At 41.0% G+C, this 26,365-nt stretch overlaps 1 protein-coding gene across 4 annotated transcripts in view; it reads left to right on the forward strand.

The window, feature by feature from the left end:
* Nnt (nicotinamide nucleotide transhydrogenase) overlaps positions 1–26,365 on the forward strand; it is a 92,789-nt gene that overhangs the window by 17,524 nt on the left and 48,900 nt on the right. For all 4 annotated transcript variants that reach the window (XM_041646381.1, XM_041646383.1, XM_041646382.1 and 1 more), the window contains exons 6-10: positions 3,320–3,408; positions 7,578–7,765; positions 24,804–24,937; positions 25,485–25,676; positions 26,164–26,317. In XM_041646381.1, coding sequence (XP_041502315.1) covers positions 3,320–3,408; positions 7,578–7,765; positions 24,804–24,937; positions 25,485–25,676; positions 26,164–26,317 — 757 coding nt within the window. The remainder of the gene's footprint in view (positions 1–3,319; positions 3,409–7,577; positions 7,766–24,803; positions 24,938–25,484; positions 25,677–26,163; positions 26,318–26,365) is intronic.

Consider the following 26,365-nt stretch of genomic DNA (forward strand, 5'->3'; position numbering starts at 1 on the left):
AAAACACTTTGATGTCTTTACTCTTGCCATTCGTGCGGAGGGCGTCAAGAGGAAATAATGGAAGATGATGTAACAATCAAAGCACCGTGGAAGGGTGCTTCTCCCTGAATCCAGACTGGTAATGCAGAGAGAAGGAGAGTGGCTAATGGCAAGCAGGATGTGGGGTACAAGCACAGGAGATTATGCTGTGATCCTTTTATAGAGTCCACTAAATAAAAACCCTGAGTTGAGGAATAAGAAACAGGACTTGGAAATGTTGTAATCCATCTGGCTTCTTTCTGTTCTTAAAACTTGTTTTACAAACTCAGAATTGTTCTACTAATAAATCTATGAAGAAAAAAAAAACAAAGAAGCAAAACACCAAGCACCCTTGAGAAAATAGATCATGGAAAGAAAAGCAAGTCCATGAGGCCGGGGTGTTTAGGAAGAATGTATACGTGAACGCCATAGATGTATGGTACACGAGACACTAGGCTTTCTATATCTGTAGTATGAAACTTTATCTTATTGCATAAGATCACAAGGAAATGTCTGGCATTCAAGCTGGCCAGAAACTCGATGCTGTTCTTAAGCTGGCTGAATGCATCAAAGTGCATGCCAGCAACTTAGTTTTTATTAGAATCTTTGTAGAAAGGTGTGGAAGTTTAGAGGAAACTTGGAAGAAGGGATTAAAACTGTGAGACAAAACCCAGGAGGCTTAACAGAAGAGCTAGTAAGTTATTACAAGGTAGAAAGGTAACTGTGTCTACTAGTGTTTGAATTCAGTGACCCAGCGGTAAAGGCTTCTGCCTGCAAGCCTGTTGACCTGAGTTCAATTCCTGGGACCCACTGGTAGATGGAAAAAAAAATCAACAACTGTGAGTTATCCTCTGACCTTCACGTGTGTACTGTGGTATGCTTTCCCCCTTCCCCACCCCTTGCACACAAATAAATAAACCGTCACTAAGAAATAAATTCAGCTTAAGTAACTTTGGTTTGATGTACGAAGTAATTTTCTAAAATTGAAGGGTTAGATCCTGTGAGGCATATCATGTTGAATATTTTAAATTTAATTTTAAACATAGAGTTTTTTTTTTAACTTGTCTAGAAGGAACTAAAATCACTTTGATGCATCTGATGTGTTGAGTACTCAGTTTAGGTGTGAGGGACAAGCTTGAACAAGATAAACGCCGTCCCTACCGCATGAACATTGCATTCCAGTTCAGGGCACGATGAGGATGGGAAAACCCAGATAAACATTTAATAGAAATAGAGTTATAAAAAGGAACCAGATGATGGGATGATGTGTAATGAGAACATGCTAACTTCCTAAGCTAGGGGATAGGAAAGCCTCCCCTGTGTTCTGAAACTAGGGATTTAAGATGCTGGCCAAAGGAAACACCATATAAAAGATACTGAAATGGAGAAGAATTTTGCATGTTCTAGGGAAAGAAGGCTTTGGAGGGTGATGATGAGCAAGGTGGAACGTGATCCAAGAAGATGTGGCAAACACAGTTCTGATTGGGTGATGCCTGGATACCCTACAGGCTCTCTTATTGCAGGCCAGACAGATGTGCCTCCCTGTGCCTGGCTCTTTACATGGGAGCTGCAGATCTGAACTCAGGTCCTTGTGTTTGTACAGACAGTACCGAGCCATCTTCTAGCCTCACCATTAGTTATCTTGCTGTACAATAAATCTCTTGATTTCTCCCCCCTAACTATAATCATGTGTCTTTTTAATTCTTTTCAGTTTTGATGGATTGTTTTGTTCTGTAGCTCATGCTGGCCTTCAACCCCTCCCATTTTTTAAGAATATGGTTAGAGTGATTTCATGCATCTGAACTATTTCTTGACGGGAGAATTGGTCTACTCCTGTACTTTTTAAATTCTCGTTTGGCACTAATATTTTCTTTTAAGTGTTTTTGGAACTTTTGTGTAGAACAGGGATGGGGCTTTGGAGCTTAGACCCTGATGTTTTTTTTTTTTTTTAACAGCATTTTTTTTTTTTTAAGATTTTTTTATTTATTATGTACACAATGTTCAGCCTCCATGCCTGCAGGCCAGAAGAGGGCACCAGATCTCATTACAGATGGTTGAGAGCCACCATGTGGTTGCTGGGAATTGAACTCAGGACCTCTGGAAGAGCAGTCAGTGCTCTTAACCTCTGAGCCATCTCTCCAACCCCTAGACCCTGATGTTTGTTTGCTGAGGTGGACTTTCTCTTCTTCTGAACAAACCACCATCATCAACATCCGTTGGTATGGCTTCTGAGGCACTGCCTAGGAGGTCACTGGAGCACACAGTTTTGCCTGCATTGACTTCTTAAAAAGCAGAAGGAGCCGTGGGCCTGATGGGAGGGTGAGAATTTACAGACTTCCCTATTTCTCTGGGTGACTTTTTTTGTTACTACAGGAACAGGGAGTTGCCTTCATCTAGCCATTTATGGGATACACAAGCCTTCTTTTCTCAGGAAAGCCCAGTCAAGGCTAGAAGCAACACAGTTTTCATTGTGTTTCTGTGCAGGTCAGGGATTCTTGGGTTCTCTCAGCTCTAATCCTCCTGTGGTTAGGGAGATTCACTTATATCACATCAGATTTCAGATATGGGTCATTAAAGATGTTTGTCAGTTCTGTATTTTGTTACCAAGCATTCAGAAGCATGGACATTGGCATGGACATTTTGTCAAAACTGTGCGCATCATTGACATTTTATTCACTGTTTTATGAACCCAGGAAAGTCTTGACTTTGGAGAGGGAGAGGGAGTTGGAATACCATCCTGGCATTCTGGTGGTAGCTTCTGTACAATGAGAATGAACTTGTTAGTCTTCAACATGTGTGGCATTGATTGTGCTTGCTCTGAGGTTCTGACTGCCAGGACATTTTTAGGGAAGGTTATTGGCTGCTGGAAAAGGCTGTTTCTTTGATCAATATAAAAACCCCAATGATTTAGCTGAAGGATAGACGCTTTACTCCATCCATGTGGTGACCAGCACCACCGTTCACACCACTGATTGAGTGGCACCAGGAGTTGCCAGCTGGTGATCTTCCACCGTCATCTGGTAACAAGTTTTAAAACATTCCATCACAAGCCCTGGTGATGTACACCTTTAGTCCCAGCACTTGGGAGGCAGAGGCAGGTGGATCTTTGTGAGTTTGAGGCCAGCCTGGTCTACCCAGCAAGGTCCAGGAGAGCTAGGACTACACAGAAAAGCCCTGTCTTGAAAAAAACAAAACAAAACAACCAAACAGCAGCAGCAACAACAACAGCAGTGACAACAACAACAGCAACAAAACCCAAGGCAAATCAAAAGGAAAAGCATTCCTTGTTCTTTTTTCTCAGATCCTGATAGTTGGCGGTGGCGTTGCTGGGCTGGCTTCTGCAGGTGCAGCAAAGGCAATGGGCGCAGTTGTCCGAGGATTTGATACAAGGTGAGCACTCAACTAGTAACTAATGTTTAACTAAAAACACTTGTTTCAAATGGGGCCCATTCCATTAGAGATAAGAATAGCTCACGGAAGCTTTTCTAGTTCCTCTTTCCAATTGAATTTTCTTTTTGACTTTTAAAAGTGGGCTCGATGAAAAATTTATTATTTACTGGAAAAAATTGGACGTGCTTTGCCTCAGTAGAGCAGAAATAATAAAGTGATAAAGTTCTTTGTGTGCATTGGCAATGGGGCCAGAGTTGTCTCTGGTGAGCTTGCAGCTTGTGGCGTGCGCAAAGCTAATGTGTATATTGGGAGGAGACTATGCTTAGTGTTGACTCCATGGAAGTAGCTAGAATTGACTGGTGACAACCTCCAAATGCTTTTATATTTGGTGAGACTGGGTATTGTACCCAGTCCTCATACATGCTGGGTAAATGCTCTGCCACTGAGCTATAGACTGGGCCTTCAAAGCACTTCTTACCTAGGAATAGCGACACATGAACTGTAGTTGTAGTATTTAGGCTAAGGTATCTGCTTTGGATATAAAGAGAGAGCTGACTATTTTTCTCTGTAGATTATAGAACATCTTGGAGAAACTACTTTTCTGTGTATACTGTATTTCTTGAAAACAGTCCATAAAACCTTTTCCTAGATTGTTTGCAAAGGGAAGTTTAATGATAATTATTCTTCATAGCGAAAGATGCCAGATACCCAGCATTTATTAAATGCTTATTAAGTCCAATGATCATTTTGTTGTTCCATTTTTGGGGGTGCAGTTCAAAACACATAGGTATGTATCATCAATGAGGGCACGGGCGTAGTAACACTACTGCCAATCTTATTTGTTTGTCTTTCAGTGCCGGAGATCAGGCCTTGTGTATGCTCAGGTGGTTTGAATGTGAATGATTCTTCTAGGCTCATATGTTTGAATACTTGATCCCCAGTTGGTGGACATGTTTGGGAAGGATTAGGAGGCATGGCCTTTTGGAGGAGGTGTGTTCCTCGGGCATGTTCTGAGGTTTGAAAGGCCCACACCGTTCCCGGTTAGCATTCTCTCTGCACCATGCATGTAATAAAAACATGCACCTAGATTAATGTTGGCACCTAAGTAAACACTTACCCCCGTCACAAACTCCATTCATCTCACTGAATTTTTATACAATCAGAATGGCCATTCTGGAGCTGTGCAATTTTATTATCAATTACGTTTTCCTGTGCATGATAAAAAAGAAACCATGATTGAGTTAAGCCTAGAAACAATCAGCTTTGCTTTCTTTTTCATGTGTGTGTCCTTTGCCTGCTTCCTACCTTTCCTCATCACCCAGTACTGCTCATTCCTGTTCTCTTTTCTAAGCGTGACTCTATACCCATGTGTCCATTTGTTTGCGGATATTCATTTTCATGTGTACATTATAGGCTACGGTCTGAATGTGAGGGAGAACATAAGGTTATTCATTTTTTTCTTTTTTCTTTTTTTCTTTTTTTTAATATTTATTTATTTAGTATACAATGTTCTGTCTGTGTGTATGACTGTAGGCCAGAAGAGGGCACCAGACCTCATTACAGATGGTTGTGAGCCACCATGTGGTTGCTGGGAATTGAACTCAGGACCTTTGGAAGAGCAGGCACTGCTCTTAACCTCTGAGCCATCTCTCCAGCCCCCTCATTTTTTTCTTCATGAGATTCGCTGTCCTTACTTAATAGTATACATCCCAAGTTTGTCTGTTTTCCTGCAGATTTAATGATTTCAGTTTTTAATTGAGAACGAATGTTTTTCATACATATATTCAGATTGTGGTTTCCCTCCTTCATCTCTTTTCAGATCCTCTCCAACTACCCATCCTATCAACTTCATGCCTTCTCTCCCTCTCCCTCTCTCTCTCTTAAGAAAACAAACAGGCAAATCAAAATGACAAACAAACAAGAATAAATCAAACTGAACAACTCCTCCTACACAAAAGAAAATAATAAAAAAGAAACAAAGAAAGAGCATGAGAAATGCACACACAGACAGACACACAGACAGACACACAGACACACAGACAGACACACACATACACCACAAAAACACAAAATCAGAAGCCATAATACACATGCAAAAGACTAATAAGGTAGGAAATGCCCAAACAAAACAATATGAGCCAAAACATCTCAAAAATACCTTTGAGTTCATTTTGTTTTAGCATCCACTGCCTGCCCTTGAGTGTGGTCTGTATGCCCACTGAGGCTTCACTGTGAGGGTTCCTTAATTAGAGAGAACTTCTTAGTGGGGGATGAGAGCTCTTGCCTACTTCTCGGTCTCAGTGCTGGGACCCTGTCTGGTTTGGAACTGCTGCAGGTTCAGGGCAGGCTGCCACAGTCTGTACGAGTTCATTGTGCATCAGCGTGTCGTGTGTGTGTGTGTGTGTGTGTACCACCAGTACGAGTGTCTTAGGTATTGTTGCTGTGCTAAAACACCATGACCAAAGTAACTTGGGAAAGGAAGAGTTTAATTGGGCTGACGGTTCCATAGGGATGAGAGTCCTTTAGGACAGAGTGGTGGCATGGTGGTCGAACAGGAAACTGAGCATTATGGGGGACATTTTCCTTCAAACCACCACACCTGGTTAATAGATTTCTTTATATAAAATATTTTAATGATTGTATTTGTAGTTATAGTAAGCACCTCTGGTGATTGCTGCTATGAGAGAGGTGTGAGATTTATTGTGGTTGATTTCCACCACTGAAATCTTCACTTTCATTTTCTAACCAGAATGTAGTGAAAGCATGGTATTTATTTATTTTAATTTGAATATATTTTGCAAAATTTAAATATGTTGGCTCTTCACATTTTACCATTAATAATTTCCTTTTGAGACACCGTCTCATTCCTATGGTTTAGACTTCCTTTTGAGACACCATCTCATTCCTATGGTTTAGACTTCCTTTGAGGCCCTAATCCTCCTCCTACTTCCTCCTTCTAATTCTGGAATTACAGACATGCACCTCTACATCTGTTTGCTTTTAAAAAATAAGTTTATGAATTTATGAGGACTGAGACCCACAAAATCACATTGTAAAGTATTTCTAATAAAAATCATTTATGTGGGACAATCTCACAATGAGAACAAACTCAGGACATTTGTAAACAAAAAACCTCAACTTGTATGATATGAGTGATGCCAAATCTCAATGTATATCAAATATCATATCATTGTCAATACTGGGACCAAAAGGACCATAACATATAACATAACTGATATTAACAATACTGACATTCTTCTTTTAGTTTAAATAGAAGTTGGGATTCTTCTTTTTCCCCCTAAGAAAAAGTATGTAAGAATTGCCTATGTCTCATTGATGGAGCTAATAGTATTATTAGAAGTCACGGAAGCTAGGAAGGAGGTCCAGCTTAGCTGAAGATCCCTGGGTGTCTATACATGTCGATGTACCTTGTCCCTACACACCCACATAAAGTGGGTGACTCTACTCCTCTATGCCCTCTTTGCCATGATGCTCTGCCTTGTTACACCCCCAGAGCAAGAGAGCTGAGCAACCATGGACCATGCTGCCACAATAAATAAGCCAAAAATAAACCTTCCTCCCTTTAGATCAGTTTCCTCATAGATTTTTATAACAGCAACAAAATATCATTTAACTCTGTGTTAAGTTTCTCAGTGTCACTGTGCAAATACTAGAGGCTTTCTTCATTTTTCTTCAACATTTGCTTTTGGTTCTTCAAACATGTCTCTCCCAATAAGTTCTCCAGTGTCAAAAATTGCTATCATTCTGTGTCTTTTAAAAACAGTAATAGAAATAAATGCATTTGTTAACTTAAAAAAAAAAAGAATTGCCTGTGTCTAAAAAGTCATTGAAACAGTCAAGCCAGAGATAGCAAAATAAACTTTTGACAATGTAGGGTTTACTTAAAGCACTGGTTTTCAACTTGCAGGTCATGACTCCCTTGGCAAAACTCTTATTTCCAAAAACATTTACATTATGAATTATAACAATAGTAAAATTAAAGTTATGATGTAGCAATGAAATAATTTTATAGTTGTGGGTCACCACAGGAGGAACTGTATTAGAGAATTGCAGCATTAGGAAGGTTGAGAACCACTGACTTAAAGTGTCTATGTAAAGATGTATGAATCAGGGTCTGATTAATTGCTGTTTCCCCTTCAACACTCCAGAGCTGCAGCTCTGGAACAGTTCAAGTCTCTTGGTGCTGAACCCTTGGAGGTGGACTTGAAGGAATCTGGTGAGGGCCAAGGAGGCTATGCGAAAGAGATGTCCAAAGAGTTCATTGAAGCCGAAATGAAGCTCTTTGCTCAGCAGTGCAAGGAAGTGGACATCCTTATCAGCACAGCGCTGATCCCAGGTACGCTGCTGGTAAATGGCTGTCTGTAAGGTGCTTTTACAAATGCTATTTTGAAAATTAAAATGAGGGCTGTTAGGTTTCTATTGCTGTGTCTGTAAGGTGCTTTTACAAATGCTAATTTGAAAATTAAAATGAGGGCTGTTAGGTTTCTATTGCTGTGATGAAATGCCATGACCAAAAGCAACTTGGGGAGGAAAGGGTTTAAGGCGATACAGATTGAATTCAGGGTAGGAACCCACAGGCAGGCACTGAAGCAGAGGCCACTGAGGAGTTCTGCTTACTGGCTTGTTCAAGATTGCTAGCCTGCTTTTGTGTGAAACACAGGACCACATTCTCAGGGCTCAGGGGTGGCACCACCCACAATCAGCTGGGTCCTCCCACACAAATCACTTTTTTTTTTTAAACTTTTGAGACAGGGCTTCTCTGTGTAACAGCAGAACTCACTATGTAGACCAGGTTGACCTCGAACTCACAGAAATCTGCCTTCCTCTGCCTCCCAAGTGGTGGGATTAAAGGCATGCGCCACCATCTCATGGAGGCATTTTCTCAATTATGGTTCCCTCTTCTCAGATTACTCCAGCTTGTATCAAGTTGATAAAACACACCATACCCACATACACATGCACACAAACAAAATCAACCAGTTCAAGGATGAATAAATGTTTAGCGTTTGAATTTTTTTCTTTTCATTTTTAAAAATATTTTTTTAGATGGAAGATAACTTTGTAATAATGTTTATGAACAGAAAACTCAGCAGTGAACATTTAACCTAGTTTAGTGGTGAGGTCTTTGGCCTTTGCCTCTTCCAGCTTGGCAATGCGAGTCACAGATTTAGTACCTGCAGTAGTACTTTCTTGTTGAGACCGCCAGCCTGCAAATATTGACTCAGAGACTTATTATTAATTATGAAAGCTTGACCATAGCTTAGGCTTTTCCCCAGCTAGCTTTTATAACTTATATTAACCTGTCTCTATTAATCTACATTTTGCCATATGGCACAGTTACCTCTGCTCTTTACCATTTGCTCAACTTCTTCAAGGAAATCTTGCTGGCGTCTCGTCTTTCTTCTTCCCAGAGTCCTCTCTGCCCGGACATCCCGCCTAGTCTCTCCTGCCTAGGTTTTGGCCATTAGACATTTTACATCCCGCCTAGTCTCTCCTGCCTAGGTTTTGGCCATTAGACATTTTACTAACCCAATCACAATGACACATCTTCAGTGTACAAAAAGATTTTCCCACAACAAGGACCCAGGATGTTGCCTCCCCAGTGGCAGTGGGTCTCATCCCATCTGTTGTTGTAATTGGACCTAATAGCTTCCACCAGCTTAGCCAGAGAACCCTTGTCTTCCAAGTCAACCTGAGTGAAGGAAACAGTGGTGCATGTCCATGTCTTCTTATGGATCAGCCTCCACAGCCCCATCTTGCCTTTGATGATGCAGTAGGAGATCAACATCTTGCAACACAGGGTACCAACTCAATAGGGTCTATGTTGTGGTCAGTCGCTACCAACTGAGCCTTCTTGTTCTCCGCCAAGGTGGGAACTGTATTGGCCCCCTTGGAACATACAGCAGCCACTAAGAAGCAGTTACAGAAACTGTGACTCAGGGGTAAAGAGGTCAATTTCACTGTTTACAGTGATTTCAGGTGGAGAAAGTCACACACCGTTGCGCGCATTTGGCTTTAAGGGAAGATTTTCTTTTCTTTCTTTTTTGTGTGTAATAAAAGTACTAGATAAACGAAAAAGCACATACAAAACTCATGGTAGCCCTTAGGTACAGAAGTCATTAATAACATCACATGATTTCTTCCAGTGTATTCTCATATAATTGTGTTCATATCATAGGTTATTTTCTATGTACAGCATTCTATTTTTAAGTTGTGTCTTTACTAAGTTTTTGATAACGTGTTAATTTGTTTCTGTTCTCTTTAAGACATGTTTTTGTTGTCAAAAAGCACTAAAAAATCAAAAGAATTAAAAACAAGTCAGAAATTCCATCAGAGATCATCATGAATAATATTTTGATAATAATGTTTCCATATGAGAAGGTGTTTATGTGTATACATGTTGGGGACTGTGGACCCCCAGACCCTGAATGTCCTGTGACCCCTTGCCTGCCAATGTAAACAGCTTGTTTTTCTATGCTTGTGCTGCTCTGAGCAAACAACTTGTTTTGCAGCTGCTCTGAGCACGAGAGCCTCAGGCATGCCTGATGGCAGGGGAGTGGTTTCTGGTGGGCTTGCAGCTGAGAGGGTATGGCCATTAGTCAAGGAGACCCTATATAAGCTGCACTGGACCGTCTGTGCTGAATTCATAATGCCAAACCAATGAGCACTTATTGGCCAGTAAATAGTAGTTTGGTATGGGTAGATTATAGAGTGAAGCTCTTTTTCATCTTGTGTTTTCTTACATCTTTCCCCATACTTTGTTTTTGCTCTTGAACAATAAATACCATGTTGCCTTTAATTTTTTTTCTGCCTCCCAAAGGAAAATGTACCAAAGAGAACTTAAAGAATACAAAGTTGCTAGTGTTTGATTCTACTCAGGGACCTCTCTTATTTATATCAACACTTAAATTTTTCTCCTAACGGACCTAGGTATATAAGTATACGGATCAAACATTTACTGGTAATAGAGCAGAAAGAAATTTATTTTTAAGCAATTTTTGCATCTATGTAATTTTAGCGTTTTTTTTAAAGATGAAGGCAAGTTTACATACTAATGAGCTGGATATGCTCGTTCATTTTACATATTGAATGCTATTTGGGCGGAATATTCCACACTATGGAGCCTAGAGCATTTTCAGTAGTTTTTCATAGTTGATTGATATTTTCATTTCGTGATCATCAGTTCTGAGAATATGGCTTTGCATACATAGTGCATAGTGGAAAATGGCAAAAGTTTGTTTAGGATTATTGAGAAACTGCTGGAAGTTCTGTTCTTGTCCCAAGCCAAAACTCATTTATATTATTATTTTTTAATGACTTCTGTTTATACAAAGGATAGGTGAGGTGGTTTCTCCAGATGCTACCATCCCACCAGAGTGCTGTTATGTGAGCAGATAGGCAGGAATGGCCTCAGCCCATGGGCGCATCTGAGTGTAGAAATGAGGCTGATGTTTGAGTATGCGTCACAGATGCAGATCAGAAGCCATCAGGATAACGTATGTGGAATCTGTCATCTAGGATGGGAGTCACACACAAGCAGTGTCAGGAGAGCACCTCAGGATCCCCTCTTTGTGACGGTGACTCCTAAGACGAAATTAGAGGACCTATCCTGTGGCCCTTATCTGTCTTAGGAGCCCCTGCACTCTGGAGAAAGAAGGAACCGACGAGTATATAACAAGTGGCCAGTAGAGGGCGCTGAAACATTTACTCATTGAGTGAATGATTTAGACAGGAAGCTAGCTAGCATTAATCAACTCAAACTCCTAATAAAGAAACGACTGTAATTTTGACATAGCGCGTAGCCTTGTTATTGATTATAAAACTATGAGTGATACAACTCAGGACCTCTTAGGTAAGCATACTGATCTTCAGGCCTACCTGCCCAGCTTGTTTTGAGATAGATAGGCCTTGAATTTGTGATCCTCCTGCTTCAGCCTCCTAAATGCTGGGACAAGATTATTGACAGCCATTGTTTATTTACCAGTGGCTTCTACAGTGTATTTGAGTATGAGGTCAATTGTGTGATAATCTTGAATACTAGCTAAGGAGGTGTTGCTACTCTGTTTCATTGCTTTTTTTTTTTTTTGACAGGGTTTCTCTGTAGCTTTGGGAGCCTGTCCTGGAACTAGCTCTTGTAGATCAGGCTGGCCTCGAACTCACAGAGATCCGCTTGCGTCTGCCGCCCAAGTGCTGGGATTAAAGGCGTGCGCCACCACCGCCCGGCTCATTGCATTTCCTATTGCATTTCTGAAGCCATGAAACTTGTAGGAAGTTTGTGGTCAGTACATTGTCCCAGAACCTACCCTCAAAGAGCTGGTGGTTTTAATTCCTGCAAATGAGAGAGAGAGAGAGAGAGAGAGAAAGAGAGAGAGAGAGCGAGCACATAATTAGTATTTATTGTTTATAGACTGAAATAGTTGTGGAATGAGGTAATTGTTGTGCTGCCTCTACTGGGGAAGGTGATGGGATAAAAGTGTGAGTTTTACTTAATGCTAATAGCTTTGGGATAGGCTACTTACAGTGTCAGCGGTGCTGAGTGCACAGGAGAAAGTAGCCAAGTTCCTCGTCTAGCCCTTGCCAGGTTTACTGTAGCAGAAACTACTTTTACATTGAAAATCATTCCTGATGATAACCCAATTAAAAGTTTGTGACCGGGGCTGTGGAGATTGCTTAGCAGGAGAAATGTCTCCCATGCAGGTGTGAGAACCTGAGTCTAGATTCCGGACACTGGCGTGCAAGCCAGGCGTGGTGACATATTCACGTATTTTCAGCACTGAAGCGGAAGGTCAGACAGAGGTGTATCCTGGAGGGTTACTGGCAAATTAGTCCAGCTAAATGAGGCTCCAGATAGTGAGAGACCCTGTCTCAAAAGATTAAAGTGAGGTGGAGAGCAGTAGAGGAAGACACCCGATGTTGACCCCTGCTCTCCATGTACGGCCTCCTCCCATGCCTGCGTGCATGCATCTACAGGTGCACATTCATATGTTTGTATACAACACATATGTACATGAACATGCAAATACCACACACACACACACACACACACACACACACACACACAATAATAAAAATTCACGAAGACTGTGATTATACAGCTTTCCTGCTCTGCATTCCCTGTATTAGGTCTTGCTTTTTTCAATTTGATGGCTCATAGCTCCCGGAAAGTTTAAGATTTTATTTAATAATGGTGACTGTGTCTTGGTCTACTCAAGTTCCCCGCACTGTTAGGCATCTAGATGGGTCAAGGTTAGAACGTAGCTCCCTGCTCCCAGTTACCCATGTTCTAAAGTTTATATCCTTGGTGACGTGCATCTTGCCTTCCATTTACGTATTTTTTTTTTTGTCCAAATTTAGCTTTTGGGTTTCATGCTAGACTTATGTCTAACTTGTGTCTGCTCTCAGTCCCTTTGGCCGGTTATCACCTCTAATAATCTAAGATACTTTCATGACTTGTCACGCATTGCTTTGTCACTTGGACGCACCATCCCTGTTCTTTCTTGCCTTCGGAAGCCCCACCTCATTCAGTTGCCACCTCCCCCACAGTGCCTGCCACAACTTACTGAGGAGTAGATACTAACTTCTCTGAACTCGTGGCACCTTGCCGGTACTTCGTGTCATGGCAGTGTTTAGTCCCATCTGCCCTTCATTGTCCTGTCTTCCTGTGAGCAGAGGACAAGTGTCCCCATTGTCTCTGTCATGGCCAGCACTTGGCCCAGTGCTTCATACACAATAGTGGCTCATCAAATATTGCTCAGCTCATAATTCTGGATATCTTCGTTAGGTCTTGATTGGCATGGTCACTTTTCAAGCTACCTGAAGCAAGCTGGACAGAACACTGTTGGCTCATTTTTTTTTTTTGTAGGAACATTGTGGAAGTTAATTTAAGACTGGAAACTTAGCTTTTTAGAATTATTCAAAACTAAGACACATGCCCAGTCTGCAATTTGAAGTGGCTAGCTAGACCTTTCAGGCACTGGAACCAGGAAGTAGTGGAGGGTATGTTTAGGATTGTGAAGTGTCTTGTCAGGAAGGAAGATGTCACTGATTATAGATTGTAATGTCTTAGGCCATGTATGCTTAGATTTGTTCTTAGACTTAATCCCAATTAGGTAGTAGTATTTTTTTGTGTTTACATTGGGTAGGGTCTATAAAATGCCCTTGTCACAGGACCTACATCCTTCACAACTGGAGAAGAGTTGGGAAGGAGTTGTTCTCCTCTGATGGGACTCAACCTAAAATGTTGCAGCCTTTTGGAAAGTCTACATCCATTCTGCATCTGATTGCTGCCCATATATATATATTTAAAGCATCATTCATAGACCCAAATAGTCCAACGAGATGACTTTCGGACCTGGGATTTTAGGCAGGAGAATATTACAACAATAACTGACACTTGCCATGGAATTCCACTGAGATAATTTTCATTTTGACAACTGTACCTTTTTCAAATGTTAGAAGAGTTTATCGTTCAGCATGTCTTCTTCTCAGTGCACACTATGATTTTAGGAGTCAAAACCACACCGTGTAGGTCAGTGACTCCCAACGTTTTGGAGAGCATATTACTTCTTCCTGACTGTCTGATTCATATTTCATGCTCCCCTCCCTTCCATGTATTTTAGGACTCTATGGAATTTTAAAATATTGCTTCCACACTACCACTCATTTTTGGGAATTTTGAAAGACAGAGGGGAATACTTTTATGTTACAACATCAAGGATTAGTAACCACAGGCTGTCTACATACCTCTGGGTAGCTTTCAACACAGATAGGGTCACTTGTCATCAGATGGAGGCTGCCAGAATTCTGGAGTTTTCTGTTGCTGTTTGTCAGTCTTGATTTCTTAGGGTGTGTATGACACACTTCATGAATTGCTGAACCACGTTCGACAAATGTTCTGTTAGGAAATTTTTTTTTTAATTTATTTATTTATTAAGGATTTCTGCCTCGTCCCCACAACCGCTTCCCATTTCCCTTCCCCTCCCCCGATCAAGTCCCCCCCCCCCTCATCTGCTCGAAGAGCAATCAGGGTTCCCTGACCTGTGGGAAGCCCAAGGACTGCCCACCTCTATCCAGGTCTCTAAGGTGAGCATTCAAACTGCCTAGGCTCCCACAAAGCCAGTACGTGCAGTAGGATCAAAAACCCACTGCGATTGTTCTTGAATTCTCAGTATTCCTCATTGTCCGCTATGTTCAGCTAGTCCGGATTTATCCCATGCTTTTTCAGACCTAGGCCAGCTGGCCTTGGTGAGATCCCAATAGAACATCCCCATTGTCTCAGTGTGTGGGTGCACCCCTCGTGGTCCTGAGTTCCTTGCTCGTGCTCCGTCTCCTTCTGCTCCTGATTTGGACCTTGAGATTTCTGTCCAGTGCTCCCGTGTGGGTCTCTGTCTCTGTCTCCTTTCATCGCCTGATGAAGGTTAATATTCCTGAGGATGCCTATGTGTTTGTCTTTGGATTCACCTTATTTAGCTTCTCTAGGAACATGAATTATAGGCTCAATGTCCTTTATTTATGGCTAGAAACCAAATATGAGTGAGTACATCCCATGTTCCTGGCTAAAATAAAAAACACCAATGATAGCCTTTGCTGGAGAGGTTGTGGAGAAAGGGGTACACTCACCCATTGCTGGTGGGAATGCAAACTTGTGCAACCACTCTGGAAAGCAGTGTTTCGGTTTCTCAGGAAATTCGGGATCAACCTACCCCTGGATCCAGCAATACCACTCTTGGGAATATACCCAAGAGAGGCCCTATCATACAACAAAAGTATATGCTCAACTATGTTCATGGCAGCATTGTTTGTAATAGCCAGAACCTGGAAACAACCTAGATGCCCTTCAACGGAAGAATGGATGAAGAAAGTATGGAATATATACATATTAGAGTATTACTCAGCAGTAAAAAACAAGGACTTCTTGAATTTTGCATACAAATGGATGGAAATAGAAAACACTATCCTGAGTGAGGTAAGCCAGACCCAAAAAGAGGAACATGGGATGTACTCACTCATATTTGGTTTCTGTTAGGAAAATTTATGCCACAAAGTTATCTTCTGGTTTGTCCTGTTGTTTCTCTAACAGTGTATTGCAAGATGGAGAAGTCTTTCTTTCCTCTCCCTGCCTGTCCCTGAAACTGAGGCTTGGGAAGTGAGTCTGCTCCGAGGATAGGGCGACTATTAACATCTTATCCTATGACCAGCAGTTCTGAATCCCCAGTCTCTTCTGTCTGCCCCATTATTTCTTGTTAGGGGTCTGGCCCTCAATCTGCAATTATTGCTGTAACACATTAGTCCAAGTGCGTAAAACTGGTTATTGTAGAAATCGACTTTCTGCCTACTTAACATTGACGGGTGGTAGCTCTGGTCCCCACCTTGTGGGAATTCAGACTAAGGGTCACTTACACCACAATGAAACTCTGAAGGTCACTCTGGACACTGTCTCTATTTTGAGGAGTGTGTACGGGAGGTGTTACACATCAAATGTATGCTGTGTCACTGCGAGGGTCACATATCACTCTTATTTCCACTTTTTTATATTTATTTATTTATTATATATACAATATTCTGTCTGTGTGTATGTCTGCAGGCCAGAAGAGGGCACCAGACGTCATTACAGATGGTTGTGAGCCACCATGTGGTTGCCCGGAATTGAACTCAGAACCTTTGGAAGAGCAGGCAATGCTCTTAATCACTGAGCCATCTCTCCAGCCCCCCCCCCCTTTTTTTTTGCTAAGACCAGTCACATGGTCAGAGCCATCTGTGAAGGAAGCTAGGAGTTCATGTCTAGCCGTGTGCCCAGGAATAAGGTCACATTATATTAGTTTGTTAAAGCTTCCAAAGCAAAGTACAACTGACGGGGCAACGTAAACAACAGAAACTTATCTTCTCACCTTTTGGGGGTCTATAAATTTATAATCAAGTTGTTGGCAGCATTGGTCTCTCCGAGACTGCTTTCCTTGGTTGAAGATGGCCATCTTTCTCAGGCCTCTGTTCTCTGTGCGTATGCTTCCCTGGTATTACTTTTGACATTTAATTTCTTCCCCTTTAAGGATACCAATAAAGTTAGGCTCAGGCCCACAGTTAATTCAATTACATCTTTAACAACCCCATCTCCAAATTCAGTCAGTTGCATGCTGGGGCTTAGGAATCAACATACAAATTCTAAAAGAAGATACTAATGCATACCTCAGCGACTGTGGCATCTTAGGTCATGATGGGCAGAAAGGCGGTGAGGAGGACAGAAGTGAGGGAAGTGAGATGGAGGATGCTCTCTCTGCAGAGGGAGGATGCTCTCTCTGCAGACGGAGGATGCTATCTCTGTAGATGGAGGATGCTATCTCTGCAGGCTTGTCCTCGTAATCTCTTTTCTCCAAGAAGTCCACCCATCTCTTGTTCTTTCCAAATTTCCAAAAATGTCATCATAGTGTGACTCTCCCAAGGGATTGATCTATTTATTGGATCAGTGCCCTCAGGATCCAGTCATTTTCCCAAATCCCATTAGCAATCAAACCCCAACTATGCAAGGCTATGGGGGAGATAGTTCATATTCAAACCATAACGGTGCAAAATTCTTGTTATACTGGGTCTTTCTTCCTCCTCCTCTGCGGATGGGGTCTCGTATACTGCAGGCTGCCCTTGACCTTACTCCCTAGCAGGTGACTAGGTTGAATTCCTGATCCTCCTGCCTTTGCTCTCTCAAGTGCTAAGATTCCAAGCATATGCTACCACACCCGATTAACAATAAAATTCTTCATATGTAAGACACTGATTGATGTTCGAACTATTTTCTTTACTGCTTTCCAGTTATACATCCAGTATCGCATTGTATTTAAGACTGTCCTTTGTAGTACTTGTTGGTGAGAGATACGTTTTGGTTTTAGGCAAACAGGTTCTGTGATTTCAATTATGCATCTCTGAGTATGGAATTAAATTTATCATGCTGTGTGAAGGCAGAAGTTTTTCTTGAGCCTCTAATTTGATGCTTTACAGGCCAGGAAGTCAGGAATTTCCCCATGATTACATGTCATTGAGTAATTCCAGTAAATAATTCTCTCTGCTTTTTGGAATCATTATAAAAACTTGTGGTTAATCCATTTCATCTTGGTGTTTTTTTGTTCTTAGTAGTTTTAGTGGCTTCTTTTTAATTTCTCTCCTCTCCCCTTCCCTCTTCTTCCCCCCTCCCTTCTCCTCCCCTCTCCCCTTTCCTCCTTTCTCCTCTCTTCCTCTATATTATCCCTTCCCCTTTCCCACCTTTCTTCCCTCCCGCTTCTCCCTTGATCAGAGTTGCCTGTGAGGATTGGCTTCTTTTCTCAATGACAGACTCTGAGAATTTATTGATTTCAGATGACCATGTTAGTCTTGATTTATTGCGAGAGGTACATTACAAGATTTTCCTGGAAATAGTTATTCTTTGTTACTTAGTTTAACTGAAGCCACTCTTTTTGAATTTAGTACTGCCGAGGAGCCAAGGATGTATTCCTTTGTTTGCTATATGTCAGTAAGCTGTTGGAGCTGTTTTCAGAAATGAGCAACTTTTCTGGTAGCTTCTAATTCCAGTGCTTTTAAACTGCATGCCCAGTGTAAATTTATTGAGGACATCATGATTATGAAAATATTCTGTAAGTTCATTAATATTCCAGAGTAAATCTAAGATGAGCATAGTCTTATAGTCTCATGTCTGCAAACCCCAGCACTCAGAGAACAGAGGCAGGAGGATTGCCAGTTCAATGTCATCGTTGACTGCATAATAAGTTTGAGTCCAGCCTGAGCACCACGAGACGGTGACTCGAGCACAGTTGAGATGAGTGACAACCACACATGCTTACAACAGAATACAGGTTACATTTACGGTGCCGCACAGGGATTCCAGGAAGCTGTGCACTAACCCGACACGCTCTCGTTTATCTCACGCAACAGTTGATTCAACAGAAAATGACATAGTTAGAATTTTCCGAGAATTATTTATTTGTATGGGCACTAGGGACTGAGGATCGAATCCAGGGCCTCATGCATTATAGGCAACTGCTCTGCCTCTGAGCTACAGTCTGTCCGTTCCCCCCATCCCCATCTCCTCCTCACCGCACCCCAGGTGGGAGACTTTAGAACCCTGCTGCTTTTCTTTTCTTTTCTTTTTTTTTTTTTGATTTTTGAGACAGGGTTTCTCTGTAGCTTTTGGTTCCTGTCCTGGAACTAGCTCTTGTAGACCAGGCTGGCCTCGAACTCCCAGAGATCCGCCTGCCTCTGCCTCCCGAGTGCTGGGATTAAAGGCGTGCGCCACCACCGCCCGGCCTCTGCTGCTTTTCTAACAGAGAAAGAGCTGTGGAGGAAAGGTGAGTGGTGGCCGTGAGTGCCCCTGTCTTACCATTGCCTCGGCCGAAGAATAGAAATCACTCCCAAATGGGGAGGAACTCAGTAACTTAGAGTAACAGAGGAACTCAGTGTCCATGAACCAGGAAGGGCCAAAAAACAAATTGCATGCAGCTTATGTCAAATCTTTCACTCAGTTCATATCTTGCCAGGAAATATGTAAATGATTTTCTCTTTTTGTTCATTTTTTTATATTTGTTTATTTATTTCTAGATGGGTGGTGTATGGAAATGTAACAGTCCTAGCCTGTCTGTAAATGCTACTTCCTTTCTTTAAAGATAAAGGACTAATTTTTTTTTATTTTATTGTTTTTCTCTACTCCCCTCCCTTTTTGTCCCCTTCCCATGGTTCCCATGCTCCCAATTTACTCAGGAGATCTTGTCTTTTTCTACTTCCAATGTCGATTACATCCATGTATGTCTCTCTTAGTGTTTTTTTTTTCTAAGTTCTCTGGGATTGTGAATTGTAGGCTGGTTTTTCTTTGCTTTATGTCTAAAAGCCTCTTATGAGTGAGTACATATGATATTGTCTTTCTGGGTCTGGATTACCTCACTCAATATGATAGATCCATCCATTTGCCTGCAGATTTCAAGATGTCATTATTTTTTTCTGCTGTGTAGTACTCCTTTGTGTAAATGACTAAATTATTAACACTGGGCTTTAGAGCAGGAAAGCCCAACTGTACCTTGAAAAGCAAGAGCCCCCACACCCTCCCCCAGACCTCTTACCCATGTCAGGCCCTCTGCTTTCTTCTGCATTTGCATCAGAGAAAATACGAAATTCTCCTTTTGCCTTTTATCCTCATTTTGTTTTATCTTTACATTGGAGAGACTTTGCAGTGGATGTTGGACGACACCGTGACACAGTGTGAAAAGTCTATGTATTTTTCCCATTCTCTGTCATTGTCTTTTTTGTCAGGTTGTCCTAAGTACAGCTCGGTAGGTCAGGCCGCAGTTTTTGAGTTGGTAACGTAAGTAAATAGGTCACTCCATAAGTTATTCTAATATTTCTAGTAATAAATATCAAACCGTGTTCTTAACTTACAGGAAGAATTGTCTGTGATTATACCTTACTTTTATTTTTTAAAACAAGAATAGTATGTGGCATTGGAGAGATAACACAAGTAAGCATAAAGACTAGAGAGTTCAGATCCTCAACACTCATGCAAAGAGAGAGCCTGGTAGCATGTGCAGGTACAACCCCAGTGCTGGTGGGGAGGAAATGGGGTATTGGTTTCCAGGGCCTGTTGACGAGTCAGCATACCCAGTCAATGAGCTCCAGGTTCAATGAGTGACCCTATCTTTTAAAAAAAAGTGGAGATCAATATGGGAAGACATCGAATGTTGACCTCTGCCATCTGCATGCAAGCTTGTCCAACACCCTACTCCATATGTATCCATGAGCACATACACATGCATAGATCACACACAATAAAAAGGCTATATGACTCTTGCTAGACATGAAATAAAACACATAGTAGGAAGTAAAAATAAGAGGTGGCTTCTTGGTTTGGCTAGAAATACTATTTACATTTTTATTCCTTTCTTTCTGCCTCTGTTCAATACATCTTAACAATGCTGGGATCAAGAGGTTGCACACTTTTTCACCATTCAGTAGTCTGTAGGTATTTGATGCAATGTGATGGTCATTAAGAACCCTGTCAATAGCCAGGCGGTGGTGGCGTACGCCTTTAATCCCAGCACTCAGGAGGTAGAGGCAGGCAGATCTCTGTGAGTTCGAGGCCAGCCTGGTCTACAAGAGCTAGTTCCAGGATAGGAACCAAAAAGCTACGGAGAAACCTTGTCTCGAAAAAAAAAAAGAAAAAAAAAAGAACCCTGTCAGTATACCTTAATGGTTTTATGGAATTTTCTTTTTCAAATTCATATGATTTTGCTGTTTACCCAGAGTCGAAACTTTATTTTTGCTCTTTGTTAGTTAGAAACAATATTCTGCTAACTTTTTCTGCATTATTCCTGTGTCTGCGTTTTCATTTACTTCTCCAAAGTAAAAGGGGAAACTAATAGAGGGGCCGACTTCCTGGCTTCTTTCTGCCAATTTACAAACACCCAACAAACGACTTTCCTGAAAGATTTTGTTGTGCATAATCTCATGGAGAGATTGTCCAGTTAGTTGTTTCATTTAAACATAAAGTATAATAATTTTCCTTTATTTATTAGCTTGTAAAAGCTGTGCATTTCAATAAGTGCATATAATGTATTTTGATCACATTCTCCTCTTCATTGGATCCTTTGGTACTAAAGTTACAGGCAGTTGTGAGCTACCTGATGTGGGTGCTGGGAATCAAACTCAGGTCCTCTGCAAGAATAGTATGTGCTCTTAAGCACCGAGTCATCTCTTCAGTCTTCTAGTAAGATCTTAATATTTTTGCTTTTTTAATTTTAATTTCTGTGAATTAAAATATTTTTTATTTTTTGGTTTTCTCCAAAGATTTTTTTATCTGAGACAGGATCTCACTGTATACACCTTGCTCACCTGGAATTCTCTGTGTGGACCAGTCTGGCTTTTAAAACTGTGTGTGTGTGTGTGTGTGTGTGTGTGTGTGTGTGTGTATACAGGCATCCAGATGCTCACAGAAGCCAGAGAGGGAGTTTGATCTCCTGGAGTTGGAATTATTTAAGTCACCTTGTGTTTATTTTGTATTTTTTCTTATTGTTTAAATTTAGGATTTTTTTTTAAGTTCACAAACTAGAGAAAGATTCTAAAGTGTTTTGCTTCCCTCTTTCTCTGTCTGGGCCAGTTCTCTTACAATTATATATAATTTACGTGGATCTTAGTTAAAAATAGGATGTTCAGTTTGAATAGAAAACTTCCCCCAAACCTAGACCTCTTGTTGTCCCTTCTTTCCTTTATTTTGGATACCGTGTTTATCATGCAGTTACATTTCCATCCCATTGGACTGTTACTGATACTCTGTTGCAATAGCTGTCGGAGTCTTTCTCCCTCCTGACCTATTATTTTGAGGATCTGCTCATTTGGAACGCTGTTCATGATCCTGCTTCTCTTTTGGCTATATTTTCCCCTTCTGTTTTCAATTTTCATTTTTTTCAGTTTCCAGAATAAAAAAAAGTTAATCCACATGTGAGTGCTTGCAGGCAGCTGCTGTATTCTGTCCTTCGTTGTGACCCTCCCTCCCCGCAGACCTTATTGAGATTTCTTCATTTTAAAATTAGGACATTTGGGAGATAAGCGAAAGTACAGAGAAGAAAATAAATTAGTCTAACCACTCAAGTATGCTCTGATATTGGTGAATGCTATGATGGAACTTATTGCGAGTTATATAGACTATGGGTGACTTACACATGCACATGTAAGTAGGTATATGGAGTTTATGTGCTTTAAAGATACAATTAGTGAGCAAACTTGAAAGCTACCACTGAGCAAGACATCATGTGGTGTAAACTTTAGGACTCCTTAGAAAACATGAAGGGTACAATCTGTCATCTCTAATTTTATTTAGTCACTCTTTGCATATTAAATTTGGCAATAGCTGACACAGCCTTAAAAAACACCTTTGCACATTGGTGTCTTGATATAACTTACATTGTATGGTTTATATTATTATTCTGAGATTCAATAACTTTTGAGACAATAGTGTATTATTTCCCACTGAATACTTACTTAGTGTAAAGACCATAGAGTATCACTAGAACCATTTGAAAGTCTGGATAGGAATGGAGACACAGGCCTGAAATCCAAGTACTGTGAAGTAGAGGTGTCAGGACCAGAGGTTTAAGGCCAGCTCTAGTCACATAGTGCCTTTTAGGTCAGTCTGGGCTATAGGAGACCCTCTCCCAGATCACGTCCTCCAAAATATAACAGGGGTATATTTTTAAAACGCGCAATTTGTATTAGAAGTATAGATACAGAGGTCAATCAGTTGTTTAGTATGCCTGAGGCCATGGATTCAGCTCAAGCATCCAAAACCAACCAACCAACCAACCAACCAACCAACCAACCAACCATCCAGCCAACCAACCAACAAAAAAACCAAATAAAAGACAATAAATACTTGAAAGTCAAAAGCACGTAGCAGAATTGGTCAGATCTCTCAAGGGGTTAAGACCACTTGCCACCCAATCGGGTGACCTAAGTTTGACTCCTGGGACTTACACAATTGAAAGAGAGATCTGACTTCCATGGTTGTCCTCAGACCCCCACTTGTATATTTTGGCACTCAAATACTCCCCACCACCATACACATAAACACTTAATTTTTCATCAGATATAGACGAACATTACTATAGCAAAACAAATTAGTTAGATGCCAAATAAGATTTGTGGCATCAGTAGCCACAGCTTGCGTTAGTCAGAAGCCAGACAGGATCATTCTGCATCTGAAATGGTTGTTTTAGGCCTGTGAGCCCAAGTCTGGAGGGCATAAATAAGGTGGGAGTTAAAGCTGTAACAAGAAGGTGGCCGCTTTAAACAGCAGCCCTGCATACGAGGGTGGGATGGCGATGAGAGTAAAACATCTGGAAAGTCTAGGCCAGCACTTTAGATTGTGTGGATGCAGCTACCACGGCTTGGTGACCAGTCTCTGGGGAGCTGAGAAGCATGGGCTTTCTTAGGGGAAAAGTCTTGGATATATATGTGTTGCTTTCTCCGATTCTCAAGGCTCAGGAAAATATTCAATTTTCTACTTGGGAAGAGAAGGGGAAAGGAATACTGTCGAGGAGTTTGGAAAACTTCTGTAGCTACCAGCCTGGGAGAAAATGCCTTTTGATTCTTGTTCGTTTACGGGAACTCAGAAAAGAGAACCCTGCCATTAAGGGATCTTTTGGTAGCTAGTCCAGCATTGCTGTAGTGGATGGCCCAGAAGGAAAGCAAGTGGGGATGCTAGAAAGAACTGTTCACCCAGGGGGAAAAAGCCTTCAGGAGTAAGGATTTGGACTTTACCTTGTATGAAGTTTGTACCAAAAAGATTGAGGTAACCCTGAACACTCAGATATATCTTTATAATTGTTTTCATATGTCCTACAGCTAAATTATTCTAGTTTACATTTATATTATTTTTCCTTTTGGAATCGTATGTATCTCTGTCAAGTGATTTGATAATGGGTTGATTTTAATACAAATGTAATGATGTTTAATCGATGTCAGTTTATAAAAGTGTTTTTACTTAGAGCCTGTAAATATAAAATTAAAAAAAGGGATAGAAATGAGGCTATCGGTGCTCAGCTTTCTTTCTACCAATCATACAAGTCTGTTTGCTTTCTCTCTTGGCTCAGGTATTTGTTGGGGACTTATCCTGTATAGGAACTAGTGAGCCTTCTAAAACACCTTGTGATTTAGACTGTGGATTAGCACATAAGCAGAATGTATCCCATGAGAACAGGGAACACTGCTGTTTGTCTCCTTCTGCACTCCCAGGACCAGGTAGAGATAGGATTGACTTCGTAGGCAGGATCCATAGTTGGGAATACAAGCACACGAGTGCTTCCTGGCCCTTTGGAGCTGTGCAGTGCTGCGGTGTTTATTTCATGGCACTTTCCAGTCTCTTCTAGTTGTTATCCTCTGTTTGATTAAGGTGGGTAATGAATCGGAAAATCTGGTGACATTTGCTAAAAGGAATGGAACTATTCTATTTCGTAATTCATAAATTAGCACTGAATGTACTCTTGACATGTGTGACCTTTGTGAATTGTTCAGTTTGGGTGAACATAGTTTCCATAATGGCTTATTTTACGTCTTCTTTTTAAACAAATAAAAGCTCTCCGTAAATGGTCCTAGATGTAAGCCAGCTGGGGAGAGCATGGCCGAGATCGCACAGGCCAACCATATGGTGAGGCTTGCTTGCTGGCTGAATGGTGGCCCACTCTGCAGCCCAGACACCTCTTTGCCCGAAGTGAATGGCTGGTCTCGTTTATGCCCTTGTCTTCGGAATATCTGATAAAGAATTGACTTTTCACATCGTGAAGCCTTGAATGCAGACAGCCCACTGTACCAATTAGAAGAATATCCTAATTTGTTCTGTGTTTTGATTTTATCAGGTAAAAAAGCTCCTGTTTTATTTAGTAAGGAAATGATTGAATCAATGAAGGAAGGTTCGGTTGTTGTGGATTTAGCTGCTGAGGCTGGCGGAAACTTTGAAACCACTAAGCCGGGAGAACTTTACGTTCATAAGGTATACCAAGAAAGTGTCTTCTTGCCTCCATCTCCTGTGATATCCAGTGACTTGTGTGGTTTAAAAAATAATTTTACTAATTCTTTGAGAACTTAATACATAAATACAGTAGATTGAATTGGCCTTCCTGAGTCCTATCCCCAGGTCCCAACTGAGGGCTTTACTTTCCCCTCTTTTAAATTTCTTTATGGTGCTGGGGATCAAACCCAGGGCCTAACACAAGTAAAACACACTAGGCACACTGTTAGCTCTTCCCCAGAGCGGTAGCCCAAGTCCTCCCTAAGAGCTATTGATCCCTTTGAAGTATTTGTAGAAACTGAAGATGGAAAGTTAAAAAACAATCCATGAAAGCTTGGAAAAAGATTTAGAAAATGGACATAAAGCTCACTTTGAAATGTGTATTTATGTTTATAAGTGTATATATATATATACGTATATCTACAAAGATATATACTCACTAAACTGAGCTTCAGCCATGCATGAGAACTGTCCAAGAGAATGCAGGGGTAGGGGCCTGACTTTTGTGACAATATGCTTTTTCCTTTAGGGAATTACTCATATTGGCTACACGGACCTCCCCAGCCGCATGGCCACGCAGGCCAGTACGCTGTACTCCAACAACATCACCAAACTCCTGAAGGCCATCAGCCCTGACAAGGATAACTTTCATTTTGAAGTGAAGGATGATTTTGATTTTGGTACCATGAGTCACGTCATCCGGGGAACTGTGGTGATGAAGGTAGGTGCTCCTCTCCTCCTATGCTCCTAGCGTCACAGAAGAGCCCCCTTTTGGAATAAAGATATATTGTAATAAAGCATTGACATGCAATGGAAATTGTTTAAAAATAGAGAATGATTTAAAGAAAGTATATCATAAATTCAACTATGAGCACTAAAAATATACAACTCTTTTGAAAGCCAAAAGTAGAAATTTAATCAGGAAAAATGAATTATTCTCTCTTGTACTTACTTTTCAGGGTTCAATTAGTATTCTTAGATATATGCCCCAGACATATAAAAATTATATATGTATAGCACTAATGCTATACACTTATATACTCACTTTGTAAAGTATATGAATTTACATTAAAATTAAATATATACACATTCATTAATATATATTACAGTTATATTTGCACCAAAGTTTTTCAACGTGAACTGTCTTCTGTAAGTCATTTTGAACTTCCAACTTGACTTTAAAAATGCTATTTTCTGATATTTGTTAGGATGGCAATGTGATTTTTCCAGCCCCCACACCAAAAAATACCCCCCAAGAAGCCCCAGTAAAACAGAAGACGGTGGCTGAACTGGAAGCAGAGAAAGCAGGCACCGTTTCAATGTACACGAAGACACTAACCACAGCCTCCGTGTATGCGGCCGGTGAGAATAACATTCATTACGACTGAGCACTGATTGAGTTTTTTATGT

This window comes from Microtus oregoni, unplaced genomic scaffold, assembly GCF_018167655.1.
Source record: "Microtus oregoni isolate MIOR12 unplaced genomic scaffold, Mior012 000132F_ref0000261, whole genome shotgun sequence".
Taxonomy (NCBI): domain Eukaryota; kingdom Metazoa; phylum Chordata; class Mammalia; order Rodentia; family Cricetidae; genus Microtus; species Microtus oregoni.